This window comes from Cinclus cinclus, chromosome 22, assembly GCF_963662255.1.
Source record: "Cinclus cinclus chromosome 22, bCinCin1.1, whole genome shotgun sequence".
Classification (NCBI taxonomy): Eukaryota; Metazoa; Chordata; class Aves; order Passeriformes; family Cinclidae; genus Cinclus; species Cinclus cinclus.
In genome coordinates, this window is record NC_085067.1 from 5,352,124 (window position 1) to 5,372,581 (window position 20,458).

At 50.9% G+C, this 20,458-nt stretch overlaps 2 protein-coding genes across 5 annotated transcripts; both read left to right on the plus strand.

Annotated features, from left to right (window-relative positions):
- The first annotated feature begins 1,873 nt into the window (after positions 1-1,873).
- On the plus strand, positions 1,874-8,492 carry LOC134052519 (argininosuccinate lyase). The gene is made up of 16 exons (XM_062507004.1): positions 1,874-1,946; positions 3,639-3,833; positions 3,944-4,027; positions 4,333-4,389; positions 4,947-5,044; positions 5,214-5,291; positions 5,541-5,618; positions 6,005-6,057; positions 6,282-6,344; positions 6,512-6,626; positions 7,255-7,339; positions 7,466-7,525; positions 7,661-7,744; positions 7,975-8,055; positions 8,147-8,253; positions 8,342-8,492. The coding sequence occupies exons 1-16, from the start codon at positions 1,932-1,934 to the stop codon at positions 8,490-8,492; spliced, it is 1,404 nt and encodes a 467-aa protein (XP_062362988.1). The 5' UTR covers positions 1,874-1,931.
- Positions 8,493-9,728: 1,236 nt separating this feature from the next.
- Positions 9,729-19,883, plus strand: GUSB (glucuronidase beta). Of its 4 annotated transcripts, none has more exons than XM_062506900.1 (12): positions 9,729-9,965; positions 11,541-11,729; positions 12,142-12,323; positions 12,778-12,920; positions 13,090-13,277; positions 13,959-14,111; positions 14,569-14,747; positions 15,166-15,312; positions 16,334-16,418; positions 17,888-18,064; positions 18,542-18,677; positions 19,711-19,883. In XM_062506900.1, the coding sequence occupies exons 1-12, from the start codon at positions 9,729-9,731 to the stop codon at positions 19,866-19,868; spliced, it is 1,974 nt and encodes a 657-aa protein (XP_062362884.1). In that variant the 3' UTR covers positions 19,869-19,883. The 4 variants fall into 4 exon arrangements, with proteins under 4 accessions (XP_062362884.1, XP_062362885.1, XP_062362886.1 ...); XM_062506901.1 differs by having other exon boundaries at positions 9,759-9,965; positions 12,778-12,916; positions 13,086-13,277; XM_062506902.1 differs by having other exon boundaries at positions 9,849-9,965; positions 10,435-11,729.
- Positions 19,884-20,458: the final 575 nt, after the last annotated feature.

Genomic DNA, 20,458 nt, shown 5'->3' on the forward strand with positions numbered 1-20,458 from the left:
CCACAAACTTCCTTTGTGTTTGCTCCCTTCCTTCCTGCTGTCTTCCTGTTTTGGCTCGTGTCGCACTCTCCAGACTGGTCACCTGTGGCCAGCAAATCACCTTTGCACACTCAGCTGCCAGGCTAAAGGAATGAGAAAGCCACAGGTAACACCAGGAGCTGCAGAATCAGAAGAACAGAGACTTCCTCATCTCCCCCTCACAGTTCTTTTTCCTCCCATAAACTTTCCTGATCCATGTTACTGCCCTTATTTTTCCTGTTTGTATGTTTTGGTTCCTTCTCTTCAGATCTTCAGCTGAAGAGATTTTTCTCTTGCTCCCAGCAACAAAAGTCTGGCATTGTCCTCATGGCCAGTGCTGGGTGACACAGGGCCAGAATGAAAGGAAAAGGGAAGCAGATTACCCCATTTTTGTCTCTTACTTAAATAAGTAGTTTACAGTCACTGGTACTTCCCACCCATCCACCTTTTTCTTCAAATTGTGAAATATTTTAGATTGGAGGGGCCTGTGGAGCTCCACAGACATTACAAAATGTGGTCCATGGTGTCTTCAGACTTCTACCATCACCCTCCTCTGACTCTGGGATTTGGGTTTTGGTCTCAAACCCCTGCTCATTGCAGGCCACAGGAAGGCATTTGAGCCAGGAATTCACTTAGACTGATTATCAGCTGGGTCATTCTGGATGTAAATCTCATGCTCACCATCCTGCTGAGCCCTCAGTAACCTTCTGTCAAAGCCTGGAGTATGGGCATCCATAAAGGATGAACATGAACAAAAAAGAAGCATTAAAAGTGAGAGACTCCAGAAAAAGAAGGAATCTGGCAACAAAACAGTTCAAAGAGTTTTTCTTGGTACGGACAGTGTGATGGCCTGTGCGTCCTCATCCTGGAAGTCTGAAAGAGAAAAAGAAATTATCATGAGTGGAAATATTTGAGGAGCAGTGAATTAATTGGTGGCTACATCCAGAGTCTGAGCTTTGTTCCGGGCGGATATTGAGTGCACTGCACTGAAATCCAGCTGCCAAAGGACCTTGTGGGGCCGCCAGAGACAGCTGGATGTCACTGGCAGTGTCCTGCTGCTCCAGACAAGGACCCGAGGACCTGGACTAGGATCCTTCCCAGCTGGATTATGACACCGGGGCTGGTTAAAGGACAGCAAGCCCCGAAAGGGGACAAGAAAACGGGGATGTCGTTCCTGTAAGGCACAGGGAGAAGCCGTGGCGCTGCACAGCAGGAGCGGGAGCGGGAGCGGGGCTGGCCCGGGGACTGCCCGCCCCGGCGGGCGGGACGAGCTGCGGGAGCGCCGGGAGCTGGGACCGGGGTTGGGCTGGGACCGGGATTGGGCCGGAACCGGGACCGGGACTGGGCTGGGACCGGGACTGGGCTGGGACCGGGGTTGGGTTGGGACCGGGATTGGGCCGGCACCGGGACCGGGACTGGGTTGGGACCGGGGTTGGGTTGGGACCGGGGTTGGGCTGGGACCGGCACCGGGACTGGGCTGGGACCGGGACTGGGTTGGGACCGGGATTGTAGCTGAGATAGGGATTGGAGCTGGGATCAGGATCGGGACAGAGCTGGGATCGGAACCGGAGCTGGGACTGGGATCGGGACCGGGACTGCTGCTGGGATCGCGACAGGGATTGGAGCTGTGATCAGGACAGAGCTGTGATCGGAACCGAAGATGGGCTTGGGATTGCAGCTGGGATCGGTGCCGGAGCTGGGATTGGGACCGAAGCTGGAATCGTGACTGTGACCAGGATCGGGATCGGGACCGAAGAGGGGACTGTGACCGGGATTGGAGTCGTGATCGGAACCGGGGGTGGATCTGGGATCGGGACCGGGACCTTGCCCGGACCCGTCCCGCAGTGTCCCCGTCCCGCAGTGTCCCCGTCCCGCAGTGTCCCCGTCCCGCACACGGAGCCGTCCTGGCCGCGATGGCAGCAGCCGAGGTGAGAGCGATCTTTGCTTCCCCGGGGGTGTCCGGGGGTGCTCAGCCGAGCGAAGCTGGCCCGCAGCCTCTTCATTCTTGCCTCTGTCTCCCTGGGAAAGGCCGATAGTCGTGCCTGGGTCTCGTGCTCAGGCACTTCCCAGCAGCTTGTGTAAACACTGCTCGGCACAAAAGCTGCATTTTCAGTTTCCTTCCCTGCCCAGAAGTGACCACGCATCCTGGCGAGTTCACTTTCCGTTCTCCAAATCACTGCTCTGCTTTCCAGGCGGTGCCCGTCACTGCCAGGCTGCACAGCCACTGCTCCAAAGAGTCCTGGAGATGCCTAAAATTAATCTTTCAGCTTTAATTCCCCCATGGTAAATGTGTATGCTGCAATGTTGCTGCTGAGACACTTCTTGCTTTGATGGGAAGCTTTAAATACTGAAGTTATACCTGGATATTCCTGGTCCCCAGTCAAGTGCTGAGCCCCTGGAATGGCCTTTAATTTAGCATTAGTTTTGCTCCTGGGGGCAGCAAATTAGTGCTTAGGAACTCTAACACTTCTTTTCAATTCTGATTCCCCTCTCTGCCTTCCCTCAGCTTTCTAACAAAGCTGTCTTTTACACATGGCTACACCGTCACCTCGGCAGGCTCTCTCCTGTTGTCCTTTCAGGCACAGGGACATGGGAACAGTCACCAGGGAAACATTTTTAAGATTACTCAACAGTGTTTTGTCTAGCTGGTAAAACCCTGGTACAGATCAGCTTCCAGCTGTCCTGCCAGCTCCTTGCTGTCCATGGTAGTTATAGTGACCAGCATGAGAAGAAACTTGCCAGTGGTGTTTAAAAAATCAACTAGGTTATTAATTGTGCACTGTGCAATGCAGCTGGATTTAATCCCTTCCTTCAGGTGTCCTCCATTTCATTTTTGTTCTTGGTAGCACTGGAGAATTGCTTTTGAAATCTTGGATAAATTGTTTCTGCTCAAGTAAAAATCTTACTCACTTCAGTGCAAGCCTGGCAGAACTAGAACTTCTTGGCTTGTCTTACCTGGGCAAGCAAAAAGCTTGGTGAGCAGGTGACACAGCTCAGGTGAATCACTGCTGGAGAAGCTCCCACACAACACACACCCTGCTGTGGGGCACAGCTGGAACTCTGCACAAGCCTTTGGTCACTGGCTGAAGTGGGTGACACATTCCATGGGCTGAGGTCACCACAGGAGTCCTGCTTTGGGTGGGAAAACCTCACTTTTGTTTCAAAGACCCACAGCCCTTTGTCAGTCAGAGAAGAATCTGTTGGTTAAACAGCACAAAAAGGATTTAGAGGATATTAATTTCACTCTAATTCTACTGACTGCTTCATTTTTCCTCCTTTTCCAAGGCCTCGAAACAGAAATCTGTGCTGGTCTTGCATCTTTCCCAGATAATAATTTCAAGGACTCCCAGCAGAGTCCGGCAGAGGCAAAATATCTTGGAGGGTTCCTGGGCCATATCTGGGAGCTCAAGGGTAAATGCCACTGACAGTGACAAGTTCTCCAGATCTTCAACCACTTGCCAGAGGTCCTGGAGTCCAGGGGACATTCTGGTCAGTGCTGTCAAACTGAAGGGAGCTGAGCATGGCCTCTGTATCAGATAAATGGATCACTGGATGTTATTTACTGCACAGGATTTATCTGAAGTCATTAATCCACTTTAATTAGCTATTTTCTCTCTCAGGGGAATAAACTTTGGGGTGGAAGATTCAGTGGAAGCACAGATCCAGTCATGGAGATGCTCAATGCTTCCATTAGCTATGACCAGAGACTGTCAGAGGTGGACATCCAGGGGAGCATGGCTTATGCCAAAGCCTTGGAGAAGGCTGGAATCCTGTCTAAAACTGAGCTGGAGAAGATCCTGAGTGGCCTGGAAAAGGTATTTCTTTCCTTCAAATACTGTCAGGTGAAGGAATGGCTCCTGATGTGAGAGCAGCCTCCCTGGATTTAATAACTCCTGTGGCTGACCAGTGTTTCTGCTATTTGCAGATCTCTGAGGAATGGTCCAAAGGAGTCTTTGTGCTGAAACAAACTGATGAGGATATCCACACTGCCAACGAGCGCAGGCTGAAGGTTTGGCTCCTCCAGCCTCTCGTTCCTGATGCTCTGCCTGATGTTAAGGGCTTGTCCCTCTGTCCTTCTGTGAAATCCCTTTAGAGCTGCTGGCACTGAAGCCCCTGGGGCACAGCCAAGGGTCTCCACACCCCCTTTTGGGGCTGTACAAGCACAGAAGCCAAACCTGCCCTGCCCCAGAGCACATCCCATGGTTACTCACAGGATCCTGGAGCTGGCTCCCTTCCAGGCAGGGAGATGTGCTCGTGTGGATTGTGCTGTTTAGAGCACAGAGATCCTGACAGAAATGCTGCTCTTGTCCTCAGGAGCTGATTGGAGACGTAGCTGGGAAGTTGCACACTGGCAGAAGCAGGAATGATCAGGTATGGACAGAACCGTTTTTTTTTCTCCTTTTGTATTCCTCCACCTCAGTTCTTTAATTGAATATTTTTGTCATCTCTCTCATGCCCTGACACACTCCAGCCTGTATTCCCTTTAAATTAATGATGCCTTTAAACTAATGATGCTGCAGTGACTCATCCACCCAGGGGAGTGGGATCTGCAGGGCATACTGGTGGTAAAAGACCACAAAATTCCACTGACATCTCTGAAAACCTCCAGAACCCCTGACTCTGCTGGCTGGGTGTGCACATCTTTCAGGATCAGTCCTCCTCTGAATGTGTTGGTTGGGAATTTTCTTTTTCAAATTTGACAGTATCTGACAAGTCCACTAAAAAGAATGGATTTTGGTTCTGTCCACGGAAAGCAACAGCATCTTTCACAAATCAGTGGCCATTGATGCATCCCATAGGAGGAAGGTTTCCCTTCCCATCACACGGACCCAGGAGGGGATAACGATGCCAGGGGGTTCTGCTGAGAAATATTTGGTCACTAAATCTGTCCTGTTGTGCTCGGCCTGGCTGTGGCAAATCTCCCACAGGTTGTGACTGACCTGAAGCTGTTCATGAAGAATTCCCTCTCCATCATCTCCACGCACCTCCTGCGGCTCATTGAGACCCTGGTGGAACGCGCTGCCATGTGAGTCCTTTCCCACTGCCCCTGTTTTCCACAATTTTGACATTTTTGGGGCAGGAGACTCCTTGGTTTGTTGTGTGACTATGCAACTGCAGGATCCCCTGTGCTGGGAGTTACAGACCTGTCCCTGCCCTCCTGTCTCTGCTGCTCACCCCTGTCCTTTCCCTCCCAGAGAAATCGATGTGATCCTGCCTGGCTACACCCACCTGCAGAAAGCTCAGCCCATCCGATGGAGCCAGTTCTTGCTCAGGTGAGCACCTCCCACCCTCGCCACCCTCGGGGCCCTGCTCTGCTGAGGGGACATCCAAGGGGTGGTGACAAGCCAGAGGGAGCCCTGCAAACTGGAACAGGAATTCCCTGTGTGGTTCTGATCAGCTGGGAGTCCAGGCATGGATTGGGCAACTCCCTGTTCTCCATCCTTTGGCCATTCTCACCTCCTGGAGTGGGATATTTTCCAGTTTCATCTCTCCTGTTTTTCTTCTCTCCTGTTCTTCCCCAGCCACGCTGTTGCTCTGAGCCGGGATTCTGAGCGCCTGGGAGACGTGGAGAGGAGGATCAATGTCTTGCCTTTGGGAAGGTAAAATTTATTTTTTATTGTGATCCTCAGCCCTCACTTTGCTCTGAGATAAAGGCAAGAGGTAGGTCTGTCCATCCCCTGAGCCACTGGGGCTTCTATTCCATAGACATTGCTTCCCTCTCCAAAGACTTTCACCATAGAAATATTTTTCTATTCCTTTTTGAAAACCAAGGATTACAAGGCTTTCACTGAACAACTCTTCCTGTTTGGGAGGGAAATTCTGGTTTAGTCCAGAGTTCTGAGTTTGATGAGCCTCAGGCCACACTGTGACATCAAAGTGAACTGGGGAGGGAAATCTTCAGAGAGATGTCATCTCTAGAGCTCAGCTTTGGTTGGATATCAGTTTGGACACCATGTGTGACTTGTGGATCTTTCTCCCCTGGCAGTGGAGCTCTGGCTGGAAACCCCCTGGGAATCGATAGAGAGTTGCTGTGCAGTGGTAAATGTCTCCTTGGGATTGAGGAATGGGACTGCTCATCATACCTGGGCTTTTGGGAAGCATCAGTGGATTGTCCTGATGTTTTTTGGGATGTGTTGCAGCACTTTAACAAGGGAGTGGAGGGTAATGAATAGATAAAAAGTCACCAGCTTTGGGGCAGCCTGGTGCATTCAGGCTCCTGTCAGGGCCAGTGTGACCTCCTGTGTCCATCCCCTTCCTTGCAGAGCTGGACTTTGCTTCCATCAGCCTGAACAGCATGGATGCCGTCAGCGAGAGGGATTTTGTGGGTAAGCACAGCCAAACCTTCCCAGCACCGTGGGAAGCAGCTCCTGACACCTTTCCAGTTCACTTAATCAAGGAGCTGAAATCCATCATTAGGAACTAAAGCCTCAGTCAGGGTTCCCTGGCTTGTCCAAGCACCTTTTCCCCTCCTGATTTCCTGCCTTCCCTGCAGTGGAATTCCTCTCTGCTGCCACCCTGCTGATGATCCACCTGAGCAAGATGGCTGAGGATCTCATTATCTACAGCACCAGCGAGTTTGGCTTCCTGTCCCTCTCTGATGCCTACAGGTAGGTGTCAGCTCCAGGCAGAGCTCCTCCCTCAGCCTCTCCTCCTCAGCTCTCCCACCCTGGGAGGGTGAGGCAGTGGTTGGGGTCTCTCTGTGCACCAGGCTGACCCAGCACCAAGGGCTTGGCACAAAGGCACCCTCAGGGGGAATATTCCTCAATAATGATAATTTATTTGTCATTCTGGTAACTTAACCATTCACCAGCAACTCGTGTCCAGGAGCTGCTGGCAGAGAGAACTTCCTGCTGTGCTGGGAATGCTGCCAGAGCCCTTCCTTGCCAGGCTGGATTTGCAATCCCAACAGACTCCTTGTCTGTAGGGTGGCACAATCACAGGCCCTCCCTCCAGAAAGTCACACTAACACAGTCTGACCTGCTGATTCTACCCTGGGGGAGCCTACAGGGGAAGCCCCCTTTAAAGTTTCTCTTTGAGAGGTGGAACTGTGTGGCAGCTCCACACAAGGTGCAAAATCAAAGATCAACTCAGTCAGTTCACTGATTTTCTACACCCTAAACAGGAGTACAGTGAAGAGGGTCCTACATGTTGCTTTTGGAGGGCTGGGTCAGTGCTGATGTGTGTGAATGGATGAGGGTTTTTCTCACCAGTGCTCTCCACTCATCTCCCACCCAGTACTGGCAGCAGCCTGATGCCTCAGAAGAAGAATCCTGACAGTCTGGAGCTGATCCGCAGCAAAGCCGGGCGAGTGTTTGGACGGGTGAGCCCCAAAAAGGAGCAAGAGGGGGAGGAAACTGCTCATACTGAGGCTGTGGGCTCTGGTTCTGCCCTGGGGCTGTGCTTGGCTCTGTACCTCACTCCCTGCCTCTGCTGTTTCCCTTTGCAGTTGGCTGCAATTCTCATGGTCCTCAAAGGACTCCCGAGCACCTACAACAAGGACCTGCAGGTAGAGCTCTTGCTCCTTTCCACACCATCTCTCCTGCTGGCTGCAGGACTCGGGAGAGCTGGGCTGTTCAGTCTGGAGGGGTTTTGAGCTGCATCAGGCTGGCTCAGAGCCATTTCCACCTCTGTTCCAACACAGGAGGACAAGGAGGCCGTCTTTGATGTCGTAGACACCCTGAATGCTGTGCTCCAGGTTGCCACTGGAGTGATTTCCACCCTCCAGGTAAGGATTCTTCTCATCCTCTCAGTATTCAACATCATCATGGTTCATATTCTGTGAGCAACACAGAGAGCAGAGCTTCAGATTATTCCCAAATAATCTCTTCATTTTGGTCCCCTCTGCCAGATGCTCAGGGGCTCAGATCATTCCTTTAGAACTTCCAGAGCTCTGACCACAAACATGCCCCAAGGAGGAGCTGATGGTAACTCATCCCTGGGGTCCTCCTCCTGCAGATCAACAAGGAGAGCATGGAGAGGGCACTGAGCCCGGAGATGCTGGCTACTGACCTGGCTCTCTACCTGGTTCGGAAGGGAGTAAGTGCCAGAGGGAGAGCTAGAGCTGGGATTTCTTTGGATGAGGAGGAACTGAGCCGAGTCCCCTCTGCTCTGTCCCCTTCCCCTGCAGATGCCCTTCAGACAAGCCCACGTAGCCTCTGGCAAGGCCGTCCACCTTGCCGAGACCAAAGGCATCACCATCAACAAGCTCAGCCTGGAGGAGCTGCACAACATCAGGTTTATACCTCTGTTATTTCAACACCCCAAAAGTGACCAAACCCCCAGTTTGGCAGCCCCCTGACACCCCCCACCCCCGTGCCCCCAGCCCCCTGTTTGGCAGCGATGTGGCGCAGGTGTTCAGCGTGGTGAGCAGTGTGGAGCAGTACACGGCCGCGGGCGGCACCGCCAAGAGCAGCGTGTCCGCCCAGATCGAGCAGCTGCGGGAGCTGCTCAAGAGGCTCAAGGAGCAGGCTTAGAGTGTGGGGAGAGATCCCGTGCCTGCAGCGTTGTGCCTGTGCCACTGATCTGGAGTTAATAAACACTGCGGTGTCTGTGGTTCACTGAAATTCTCCTGACGTGTTTTGCCGTTTCTAATAATTTTTTTAACTTCACACTTCCACGAGTTACTCTGAAAAGAAGTAGAAGTAAGAAAGCAGGCAATAAATAACCAAAAGTAAGGAAGTAATATTAATAAAAGCTAAGCTAGGTTTAAGGGGAGGTTCAGGCTGGACATCAGGAGGAATTCCTTCACGGAAAGGGTGGTCAGACACTGGATGGGCTGCACAGGGAGATGGAATCACCATCCCCGGAGGTGTTTAAAGGAAGAGTGGATGTGGCACTCAGTGACCTGGTGTGGGTGACAGGGTGGTGTGGGGCCACAGGTTGGACTTGGTGACCTCGGATGTCTTTTCCAACCTAAATGATTCTGTGATAAACAAGTAAATAAATGTGTAAATATGTAAGCAAATGAATAAATAAGTAAAATAAGGTGATAAACACGTTTAAACTCCTAAGTAAAAAATGAGAGGAGAGGAGAGGAGAGGAGAGGAGAGGAGAGGAGAGGAGAGGAGAGGAGAGGAGAGGAGAGGAGAGGAGAGGAGAGGAGAGGAGAGGAGAGGAGAGGAGAGGAGAGGAGAGGAGAGGAGAGGAGAGGAGAGGAGAGGAGAGGAGAGGAGAGGAGAGGAGAGATCACTGCTCGATGAAATCCAGCAATCCAGGACAGAACCTGAAAATTCCTGGAAGCGCCTTTTGGCCGGGACACTCGTGGCTTTGTCCGGAGGTGACCGTGGAACAGGACCCGGTCCCTGTCGGGCTCTGCCGTCGTTCATCCCGCTGGGGCGGGATCGGGACAGTGACAGCGATCGGGACCGGGATCGTGACAGTGACAGGGATCGGGGCTAGGATCGTGACCGGGATCAGGACAGTGACAGGGATGGTGACCAGGATCAGGACAGTGATCGGGATCGGGATCGGGACAGTGGCAGGGATCGGGATCGGGTCAGTGACAGGGATCGGGGCCAGGATCGGGACAGTGATCGGGATCGGGACAGTGACCGGGATCGGGATCGGGACAGTGACCGGGATGGGGACCAGGATCAGGATCGTGACAGGGATCCGGCCCTGCCCCGCCCCTCAACCCCGCCCCCAGCCTGGACCCCGCCCCCTCAGCCCCGGCCCCGCCCCTCACAGAGCGGGCCCCGCCCACAGCCAAGATGGCGCTGGCGGCCTCAGAGGGTGCCGGCTCGGGGCTGCGCTCGCTGTCGCTGCTCCCCGCGCTGCTGCTGTTCCTGCCGGGGCTGCCGGCCGCTCCCACCGGGATGCTGCAGCCCCGGGACACCCCCTCCCGCGAGCGCAGGGAGCTCAGCGGCCTCTGGAGCTTCCGCGCCGATCTGTCTCCGGGCCGGGACGCCGGGTTCGCGCAGCGCTGGTACCGGCGGCCGCTCCGGCAGGTAGCGGGGAGCGCTGCCCAGCCCCGGGCACGGCCTGCGCTCCTTCCCCTCCGAACCGGGCTCTGGGGGCTCCGCTTCCTTCTTCCCCTTTTCCTCTTTCCCTGCCTTCTGCCGCTGCCGTTCGTCCCGCGGTGCTGACCCTGCCCAGGTTTTCCTTATTAATTAATTTCCTTATTTTTACCTAATGATCCCCCTGGTGCTGCTCCGGAGGCTGGCACCGTTCGGATGAGCCCCGTTCACCTCCAGGTGTCCCGTGCTTCAGGAGCCTTGCACAGCGCTGAGCTTCCAGCAGCACAGAATCAGCAGAAACGTGCCTGGAAAGGGCGCTGGGAATTGTTTATTCTAAAATTTCTGAGTGCTGGTAGGCACATTCTGAGATCTGCTTGGAAATTAACTGCATTACCTGACAGAAAACAGTTATGGATTTTGTGTGTGAAATGGATAAGTCGTTCATTATTTCTGTTTTTAGCCTTTTGGCCGATTTTGTTGCCGGATTGTGAGAGAAGAGGAGAGCTGAAGGGAACTGTGCTGCTGGAAGTTTTGCCAGAGGAGAGGAATCCTGAAATATGCCCCCTCCAAGGAAAGCTTAGATGAGTGCATTCAACTTGTTCTAGATCTCCCTGAAGGACACACGGGTTCTGGCCAGCTCAGGCAAAGGTTTTCCTACATCACATACTAGAAAATCCTCTTCCCTACCCAAGGATTTTCCCACTAGGATTTTTTGATAAGGGCACTGGGCTCTCTGCAGGGTCAGTGCTGAGTCAGCCATGCACATGATGCCCACCCTGGGTGCCCAGACCTTCCTCATTTCGTTTCCTGCGGCTTCCCCAGGAAAGGAGACGCTTTCCTTCTTTTTTTTTTTTTTTTTTTTTTTTTTTTTTTTTTTTTTTTTTTTTTTTTTTTTGTGCAACATCCTGAGTGCAGAATGTGCTGAAAATGATCAGCTCTGTTTGGCAGCAGCATCTGGATTTTTCAGTATTCTATGTACTGTGACACTGCCTCCCTCTAATCTTCATGTTGGAATAAGCAACTGAATGGATCCTGTTGAAATCCCAAGGAATCTCTTTTGCTTTCAGTGAGAAAGGCTGAGCGTGTCCCAAACAGTCTCCACGGGGAGAAAATTATCCCAAAATATCCATTACTGCCCAAAATATCTATTATTTTGTTACACTTTTACTACAGCTCTTAGCTGGCAAACAGCACCAAAATCCCCACATTGCTCTGGAGCTGTGCAGGAGAAAATTCCCACTGAAACAGCAACCTTGGGTTTTTTCCCCCCTCACTTCTCCGATTCCATGATGCCAGGGCCATTAATGAAAACATTTAATTGTACAGCAGGAGAGGAAGAGAAAGGAGCAGCTGCTTCCTGTAGGAGCAGGCAGGTTCCTGTGCCTGGTGCTAATTAGGGTTTGTACAGGAGCTGTGAGAGATCTCAGCAGTTTTTAAACAGCTTTTCCCAAGTATTTCCCCTTGGTACAGGCATTGTAAGGCTGTCAGGGGAAGGGGACACCTCCAGTAGTAAAATTCCTCTTTTTAAACGCTCTGTTCCTTCCTTTTCCATGCAATTCCTGCCAGAGCGGCCCTGTGATTGACATGCCAGTGCCTGCCAGCTTCAACGACATCACTCAGGACCCCCGCCTGGAGAATTACATCGGCTGGGTGTGGTACGAGAAGGAGGTGCTGCTCCCCCTGCGCTGGCTGCACGGCGATCCCGCCCCCAGGGTGGTGCTGCGCTTTGGCAGTGCCCATTACTACTCCATCGTGGTAAGTGCCTCGGGGGGTTGGCCCTGTGCTTCCTAAATTAGGTTGGACTAAAGGCAGTTTTGTGGTTTGTTCAGCGTCACCTGCCTCGATTTTGCATCCCCTTCCGAACTCGTGCCTGTTTCCCCCTAGCAAGAATGAATTCAAATTTCTCTTCTCTGATCCTGCAGTTTTGGGATTGGTAACTAAACATTTCCTGATTAATGGATCTGCCCCAAACTGTGTCCCTCAGTGACAGTTGATGTGACTCAGACCTAGCTCCCAGCAAAGGGAGAGCCCTCAAAGATCAAGATTGATCTCTCAAAGATCCTTTGAGGATGGAGAACTCAGGTGTTCCTTGTAACTGAGCTTCCTTCTCAGTACTCTGCTTGCCTCAAAATCCCAATAACCCATTTTTTGGGGTCTTTCCTTGCAGTGGGTGAACGGGGTGCAGGTGAAGGAACACGAAGGGGGGCACCTGCCCTTTGAGGCTGACATCAGCAGCGTGGTGCAGGGCAGCCCAGGCACCCTGTGCCGCATCACCGTCGCCCTCAACAACACCCTGACCCCCCACACGCTGCCCCCAGGCTCCATCCAGTACATGGCTGACAAATCAAGGTGACTTCCTGGGGTGTTTTACTGCTGGGCTGCTGGAGAGGGGGAGTTTATTCAGCTGCTGGTTCATAAATCCCTCCACGGGGTTGTCTTTATGATGAATTTGTCAGTGGAGCAGCGAGGAGTTTAAGCTGTGGTGTTGTGAGGAATCAGCAGTGAGTTATTGCATCTGGTCTGTGCACAGGGGGCTCAGATTGGGTGACTTGTCAAGCTGAATCAAGGGAAGGTTTGAGAAGCTTGGATTCAGCTGGAAACTGCAAGTACCAGCTCTCCTGAAGGATCAAGATCTTCATTAACTTCTTTAACTGCAAGATCCTTCAGTGTAGCAGCTGAAAGACAGATCCAGCCTGTTGTAAAGACATTTTACAGGATTATTTTGCACTGCCAGCATCCACATGCTGCCTTCAGCTGTGTAATGAAGTGTAATGCAGCCAGTTCTCCTGTCTTGCTCACTCAGGTACCCTAAGAACTATTTTGTGCAGGAGACCAGGTTTGATTTCTTTAATTATGCTGGAATCCACCGCCCAGTTGTGCTTTACACCACTCCTGCTGCCTACATCGATGACATCACTGTGACAACCACTTCATCAGACAGTGTTGGTAGGTCCAGTTAGAGCAGCTCCCTCAGCATCCCTCCAGATGGAGGTGACGAGGGCAGCAGGGAAAATATCCTGCACGAGTCTGATTGAATTTGTTTCCTAGTGGCTTTTTCCTGAGGCTGAGCTGTCTTCTTGCAGTCTCTGATTGTTTTTTGTTTCCTCTGAGCCAGGCACGGTGCAGTACCAGGTGTCAGTGGTTGGCAGCACAGCCAATTCCTTGTCCCTGAGTTTACGTGACCGAGAGGGGAAGGTGGTTGCTACAGGTGATGGTTCAGTGGGAGAGCTCAAAGTCCTCAACCCAAACCTCTGGTGGCCTTACCTGATGCACGAGAACCCTGGATACCTGTACTCCTTGGAGGTAAAGTGGCATTTCCTCCTCTGTGTGTGTGTTTAATAGGGTTAGGGTACTGCCATATGGCTCATCCTCTGTGCTCTCCTCTCATGGGCCTTGAGTGGCTCTGCTAATTAGGAGTAATCGAATCAAGCTTTAGCAGCTTTCTAAAGGGTCTGGCAGAGAGAAAGGCATTCCTGGAGTGTGCTCTGAGGTGCTGGCCCTTCACACTGAGAGTCCAGTCCATCCCCTCTGGGGAGATGATGAGTTCAGTGGCTCACAGCCTGGGAGGTTCTGTGGGAGTTCAGGATCAGTGGTGATGTTCAGGTGCAGAAATCAGGGAGGGTGAGCTGCTCTGGGTTTGCAGCAGGTGATGTGTCAGTCATTGCCTGCCATCAAGGTGCAGGGCACAGAAATGGCCTGGGGGATGCCATGGGGAAAAGACACTGAAGTTTTTGGGATGAGCAAGTGCTGAAATCCAGGAATTTGATCCAGAGGCTCATTCTTCATCCTTCAGCTTCCACACTTTGGATTTCTATTTTTGGTTCAGTCAGACCTGGCTCTCCCCGAGCAGCAGCAGTGAGGAACAGGCTATGTGCTGAGGCAGGGCTGGGAAGGGATGTGGGGCCAAAATCTCCCTCACCAGGCTGGGGAGGGAGCACTGGGCATCCCTGTGAGCATCCCTGCCTTTCCTCCCTGGCCATGCAGGTGAAGATGCAGGCCCAGGTGGGCGAGGTGCTGCTGGAGGATGTGTACACGCTCCCGCTCGGCATCCGCACCGTGCACGTCACCAGCACCCAGTTCCTCATCAATGGCAGGCCCTTCTACTTCCACGGGGTCAACAAGCACGAGGATGCAGATGTAAGTGTGGCACCCAGGGGCACCTCCCCTGCCTCTCCTCCCCTCTCCTCTCCAAGGAGCTGTCTCCTCACACTCTCCTCCCAGGCTAAGCACTAAGGGGACACCGTGCCCAGTCCTGCCATCCCTCAGGGCACATGGATGTGCTGGTGGAGACACTGAAGCATCTCCCAGCTTTCAGCCAGACGTGCTGTGAGGGTGGGGAGGCCCTGGCACAGGTTGCCCAGAGAAGCTATGGCTGCCCCGTCCCTGCAAGTGTTCCAGGCCAATTGGATGGGGCTTGGAGCATCCTGGGTTAGTGGGAGGTGTTCCTGCCCATGACGGGGTGGAATGATACGGGCTTTAAAGTCCCCTCCAACCCAAACCCCTCTGACTGTGACAGTGGCTGTCGGGTTCCCCACCCCGTGCAGCTCCCGAGCTGTGGCTGGATCAAGCAGGGCTGATTCCTCTCTGCCCCCAGATCCGTGGCAAAGGCCTGGACTGGCCCCTGATTGTGAAGGACTTCAACCTGCTGCGCTGGCTCGGGGCCAACTCGTTCCGCACCAGCCACTACCCGTACGCCGAGGAGATCATGGACCTGTGCGACGCCTACGGCATCGTGGTCATCGACGAGAGCCCGGGGGTGGGCATCAAACTGCCGTAAGAGCTGCCCGGCACGCCCCGCCCCTCGCTCCTCTGCTCCTCTCTGAGCTGTTTCCAAGTGTCCCATTACCCTTTTATACCCTTTTTACACTTTTACCCTTTTTACACTTTTGTCCTGTGTCCCACCCGTTGTGCTGATAATGGGAGTACTTTGCTCTGTGTGGAAATCTCTGTTGCGCCACAGGTGCCTGGTGATGTTGGGCAACCAGAGGGCGTGCTGCCACATTTTGCCACATGGCTCCACTAACGAGCCCAAACCACGGTGCTGAACTGTGCAGCAAACTTTAGGGAAATGGGGCAGAAGCCATCCTCAACCATCCTCAGCATCAAGGCTCTGCTGTGCCCAGAGGCTGAGTTTTCCCAGGGCAAGGCAGAGGGGATGGATTTGACACCTTCACCTCCTTCTGTCTTGCAGCGAGAGCTTTGGGAACAAGTCCCTGCAGCATCACCTGACTGTGATGGAGGAGCTGGTCCAGAGGGATAAGAACAGACCCTCAGTGGTCATGTGGTCAGTGGCCAACGAGCCGGCGTCAGAGCTGCCCCCAGCTGCTCACTACTTCAAGTAAGTGCCTCTGCTCCTCATCTCCTGGCAGATGATGCCTCTTCTCCCTTTGGGATGGCACAGAGAGGTAGTAAAGGGAGGGCAGGCATTTTTTGGGAGCCCTGGAACTGAACCTGTGGATGCAAACTAAAGTGGAACTGCTGCATGTGTTGAGCTGATGCTCAGAACTGTCCCCATATGTGTTGCTTTTGACCCACCAAGGCTCCACAAAATGACCTGGAGTCCACTTGGTTGGAGCATCTCTTCTTGAGCTAAGGGTTAAGTAAAATCTGAGAGAGAATGGTGAGAATGGAATATTCCTTATTAGCACTGGAAGATGAGTGCTGAATCCTTTGAGGATTACAGCAGAGCTGTAAAGTAACTGGCTTTTCATTCTGAACACAAGGTTCTGCAGTTAGTGCTGCTTATTTGTTCTGTGGCTCCCCACTTCAAAGCCACTACTTTGAGTCCCTGCAGCCCCCTTGGTTTTATTTCTGGAGAGATTTAAGCTTTGGATAGCCCAGAGGCAGCTCTGTAGTGGGCAGCATACTGTCCCTGGGAGCTGTAGGTGCATTTAGAGAGAACTCTCAAGTTTCATTCTTCAGGATGTTCCACCACCCTCCTGCAATGCCAGGGCAGCAGCAGAGCTTGACTGTCCCATTCTGTCCCATCTCCCTCACTCAGGGCTTCCTCAAAAGCATCCACCCTCTGCCTGCTGTGGCACAGGGCCTCAAGAACACATCCCAGGAGTTGTTCAGAAACTTCCTCTTGCCCTTTTTACAGTTTTGTCCTCAAACTCAACTGTCCCTTCAACTTCTAAGCTGCTGGCACCACCCCCTGTGCTTGGTGTGCTTCCACTCTGCTTTTTTTTCAGGTGGCGTAGCAAGCACTTGGTGACAGATATTCTCTTGATTTCATTAAAACACTGGCTGCTAAACCAAAAGCAGCTCTGTCTGGAGGGTGGAAGGACAGAGAGCCTGGGGAGAGGGGGCTGTGCTTCTCCATGCTGTTGTTGAACTCTTGCTTTACTGTTTGCAAACAGGACAGTGATAGCTCACACTAAAGCTCTCGACCCCTCCAGACCAGTCACCTTTGTGACAGATGCTAATTACGCTCTTGATCATGGTGTAAGTTTGCTTTATATTCTAGCTTTTTTTTTTTTTTTAATTACTACATTAATTTCTTCCTTTTGTCACTTGTTTATTTATAGTCCTTTTCCCCCTCCTCCCTAAATTTACTGGAGATATTTAACAAAGAAAGGCTAAAAAAAAATTACATTTTTGTTTCTAGTAGAAATCACCTTATCCTGGAGTTGTAGTCCAGCAGGGGAAAAAAAAAAAAAAAAAGGATCTGTAGGAGAGAACAATTGTGTGCAGGATTATGCCCCTGGATTCCATTAATATTGTCATGCTTTGCTATGCCATTGATGGTGTTTACTAATACTTAGGATTTTCACTTGCAATTAAGCCAAAGCTTAAACCTCTTTACAATGCTCACAACCCTTGTGGAAGTCTAAAAGAAGGAGGCTTTGCTTTAATTCCTGCTTTAAACTGCTCTAGATCTTCTTTGGCAGTTGTCTGTTTGTGCTGAATAATCTAAAAGCTCTTCCAGCTCCACAATTAAAGCCCTAGAGCTAGATAAATAACCAAAAGGCACTTTCCTTGGATTTTTGGGCCTTCCATAGCATGGACCAAGGATTTTTAACACCTGTATTTGTTTCCAGGCTAGAATCTTGTACAATAATCACTTCTAGCAGGTGAGTTGGTGCTGCCACATCCCTGCTCCAGGTTACACTTTGGATTTCTTCTAAACTGTCCTCTAATTAGCAGGAATGGCTGCAACTCTGAGCCCCACCCCAGAAAAAGAAAAAAACCTCTGATGGGTTTAAATTTGAAGGAGCCCAGCAGGAATCTGCTTTTGGATATCCCATTCCCACCCTGCCCAACTGGAGAAACTCAGGCAAACAAACCCAAAGAACAGATCTCTCATACACTGATGTGGTATTAGAACTTTTTTGTTTTCTTTTATTACAAAACATGTTAAGAGAACATTGAACAAGTTACATACAACATCACTTTATCTTGAGGGGGCTTTGTGCCCTTTTATCACACTGTCCATGTGGTAGAAATGGCAAATAACTTGCAGAATGCTTTAGTCTTAGTATTGCACCATTGATGCACAAAATTTAGTTGCTAGTCAAAATATTTGACCACTCACTTGATAATCACATTCCAATACTCAAAAAGAAAAAGTACATCTAAATGTACCAGCAAGCCAGAGACATCTTGGAAACAAAAAATAACTTCTAACAAACCTGAGAATGAAACGTGTTGATCTTGTCTAACTCTTTGCTGTGACTTCCTAATCTGTAAGAAAAATGCCAGATTAATGCTGTTACCTTATTAAATTTATCCTTTTTTTTTTTTTTTTTCCTTTTCTGGGAAAGACATTATGTTTGGAGGGCCTGAGTGATGGGGGAAACACTTCATTCTATGTGTAATAAACCTGGATTCCATTAAATGAACCCAAGGAAGGATTAAGTTTACAAGAGAAGGTTGAAATCTGTGCCAAAACACTCTCACCTTGTTTTTTGCAGGCTCCCTACGTGGATGTGATTTGTGTGAACAGTTATTTCTCCTGGTACCACGACCCAGGCCACTTGGAAGTGATCCCACTCCAACTCACAGCCCAGTTTGAGAACTGGTATAAAACCTACCAAAAACCCATTATCCAGAGTGAATATGGAGCAGACTCAGTGCCTGGGCTGCACAGTGTGAGTGTTGTGGTGTTTGACAGGTGGAAACAGTTCTTACAGGGCAACAAAATGGAACTGGGAGAGGGTGGCTCCACTGAGCCTGGCTTTACTGGGAGATGCTTTAGCTGGGAGTGTCCAAAAGGCTCCGGGATTGGGATCCTGCTCCACCCAAACCTCGGAGCTTTGCCACTCACTTTGTCTGCCTAAAGAGGACTCCAAAATCTGTCCCTGGCAGTGGTAGAAAATGCTTAAATGAAAGCAAAGCCTGGAGAATGGAGGGTTGTGATGCTGTCCCTGTCATGACAAAGGCCACCAGGGGAAATCCCCCTGGGAATGCCTGGAGTTTTGTGTTTGCTAATGGTCACAAGAGCCACATTAATGCAGCACACCTAGCAGACCAGGCAGCCCCAGTTTGTGTTGAGGAAGAGTTGCTCCATCAGTGGGAAGGGCTTTGCTGGGATCAGTTGTCCCCTGACCCTGTTCCCCTGGCTGCAGGACCCCCCCATGATGTTCACTGAGGAGTACCAGCAGGCACTGCTCAGGGAGTACCACTCTGTCTTGGACAAGAAGAGGAAGGAGTACGTGATCGGGGAGCTCATCTGGAATTTTGCTGATTTCATGACCAATCAAGGTGAGCTTTTATTTATACTCTAAACACCTCTCCATCCTCCCTGGGAGTTTAGTGGTTGGTGCCACACAAATTCTGTGCTGAAGGGTAGTGCTGGTTCTCTTACAACATCCAGCATGACCAGAGCAAAGACCAGGAAGGTCTTGCCTGCCCTTTCTCCTGAACAGATGCTCCCAGAAACATGAGACAATGCACAGGGGAAGCTTGTGAGGGAGCTCCTGGTTCTTGGCCACCCTCATTTCAGAGCTTCAGGGACATCTTACTTGCTTCCAGTGTCACCTACAGCCTGCCCTAGGAACAGAGCACCTTGAAATAATCATTATGAACTTGGCAGAGGAGCAGATGCCACACTGGCACACAGCTGTCTCACCACAACACCCATTATTAACAGATAAGTGCAGTCACAAAGGAAGGGAAATTCCTTAATTTACAGTGCAGTCCCACAGAAATGAAACAATCACAACTCAGATCTAATCATGAACCTGTTCTGCTCATGCCACCTGCAGTGAGGTGGGGTGGTGAGCAGTCAGTGAGAGGGAGGAACAGCACTAAAATAACCTGCAGAGCACCAGGACAGGCATTGGAAAGCACAGTGATGGCAGTGGCCAGAAAAGCAGCATCAAAATGACTGAGAAAATGTAGACAAGGTCACACACAGGTGTACTTCCAGTCTCTCCACATGTTTCAATCCTTTTCTCTCATTTCCTATGAAAATTCAAGCAGGCAGAAAGGATCCAGACACCACACAGAACAGTAAATAGTCATCACCATTTCCTCCATCTAATCTGAAGGTGGAGCCAGCCTGTTGTGGACAGAACACTAATCAGTGGGCACACAGCAGTGTGAAGTGTTCCAGCTCACCAGCTGTAAAAACAAGGAATTGCAGCTGGATTGCTCTGCCACACGTCCCTGTTGTTCCTGACTGTACAGAAGAAAGTGCAGAGGTCTCTTCCACCTGGCCTGATTTAGTACCTACATTGCACAGCAGGGCCTGGAAGAGCTTGGTTTCTGTATTTATTTTGTAACTTCTCTGCAGGGACCACACGAGTTTTGGGGAACAAGAAAGGAATCTTCACCCGCCAGCGCCAGCCCAAAGCAGCTGCATTTGTTCTCAGAGACAGATACTGGAAGATTGCAAATGAATCAAGCTGTCTTCCTCCTGTAATCACATCACATTCCCTCTTCCTAAAGTGAAAATAAAGGGTTGGGTGGGTGGGGATTATGTTAACTTGTTATTAAATTTCTGTTTAAATAAGTTTTATGCCTGATTCAAGTCTTGCAAGTCCAATGCGATTTCTAGTCCACCTGAAGTAGTTACTGTGAGGCAAAGCAGATCAGAAACTTTTGTTTCCTTTGCTCAGCCATGTCTGGAGGCTCCCTGTTTCCAGGCAGGAAAACAAATACTCACTTTCAAGGAGCTAAAGTTCAGAAATCCTGACTGAGGTATCTGGTTATGGCAAAAAACCCAAAAAAACCCCAACAAATATTACATGATACAACTCGATGCTGAACTTAAAAACAAAATGTAAGTTACTCTAACTGAACATCACATTCCTCTAAAGCAAATGAGGTTGTCCAGTTCCCCTCCCCTAAGAGTTAACACTATTGAGATCACAGCAAACTGCCCACAGGATTGCAGAGGAGCTCAGTTTGTGCAGCTGCTCTGGCCTGACAGGATGGATGTGTGAGAAATCCTGAGCATTCCCAGCAGTCAGGAAGGGTGTGAACCACCCAACATATTCCAACAGAGAGTTTGGAATTCCTGTTCCAGCAGCAAGGTGGAA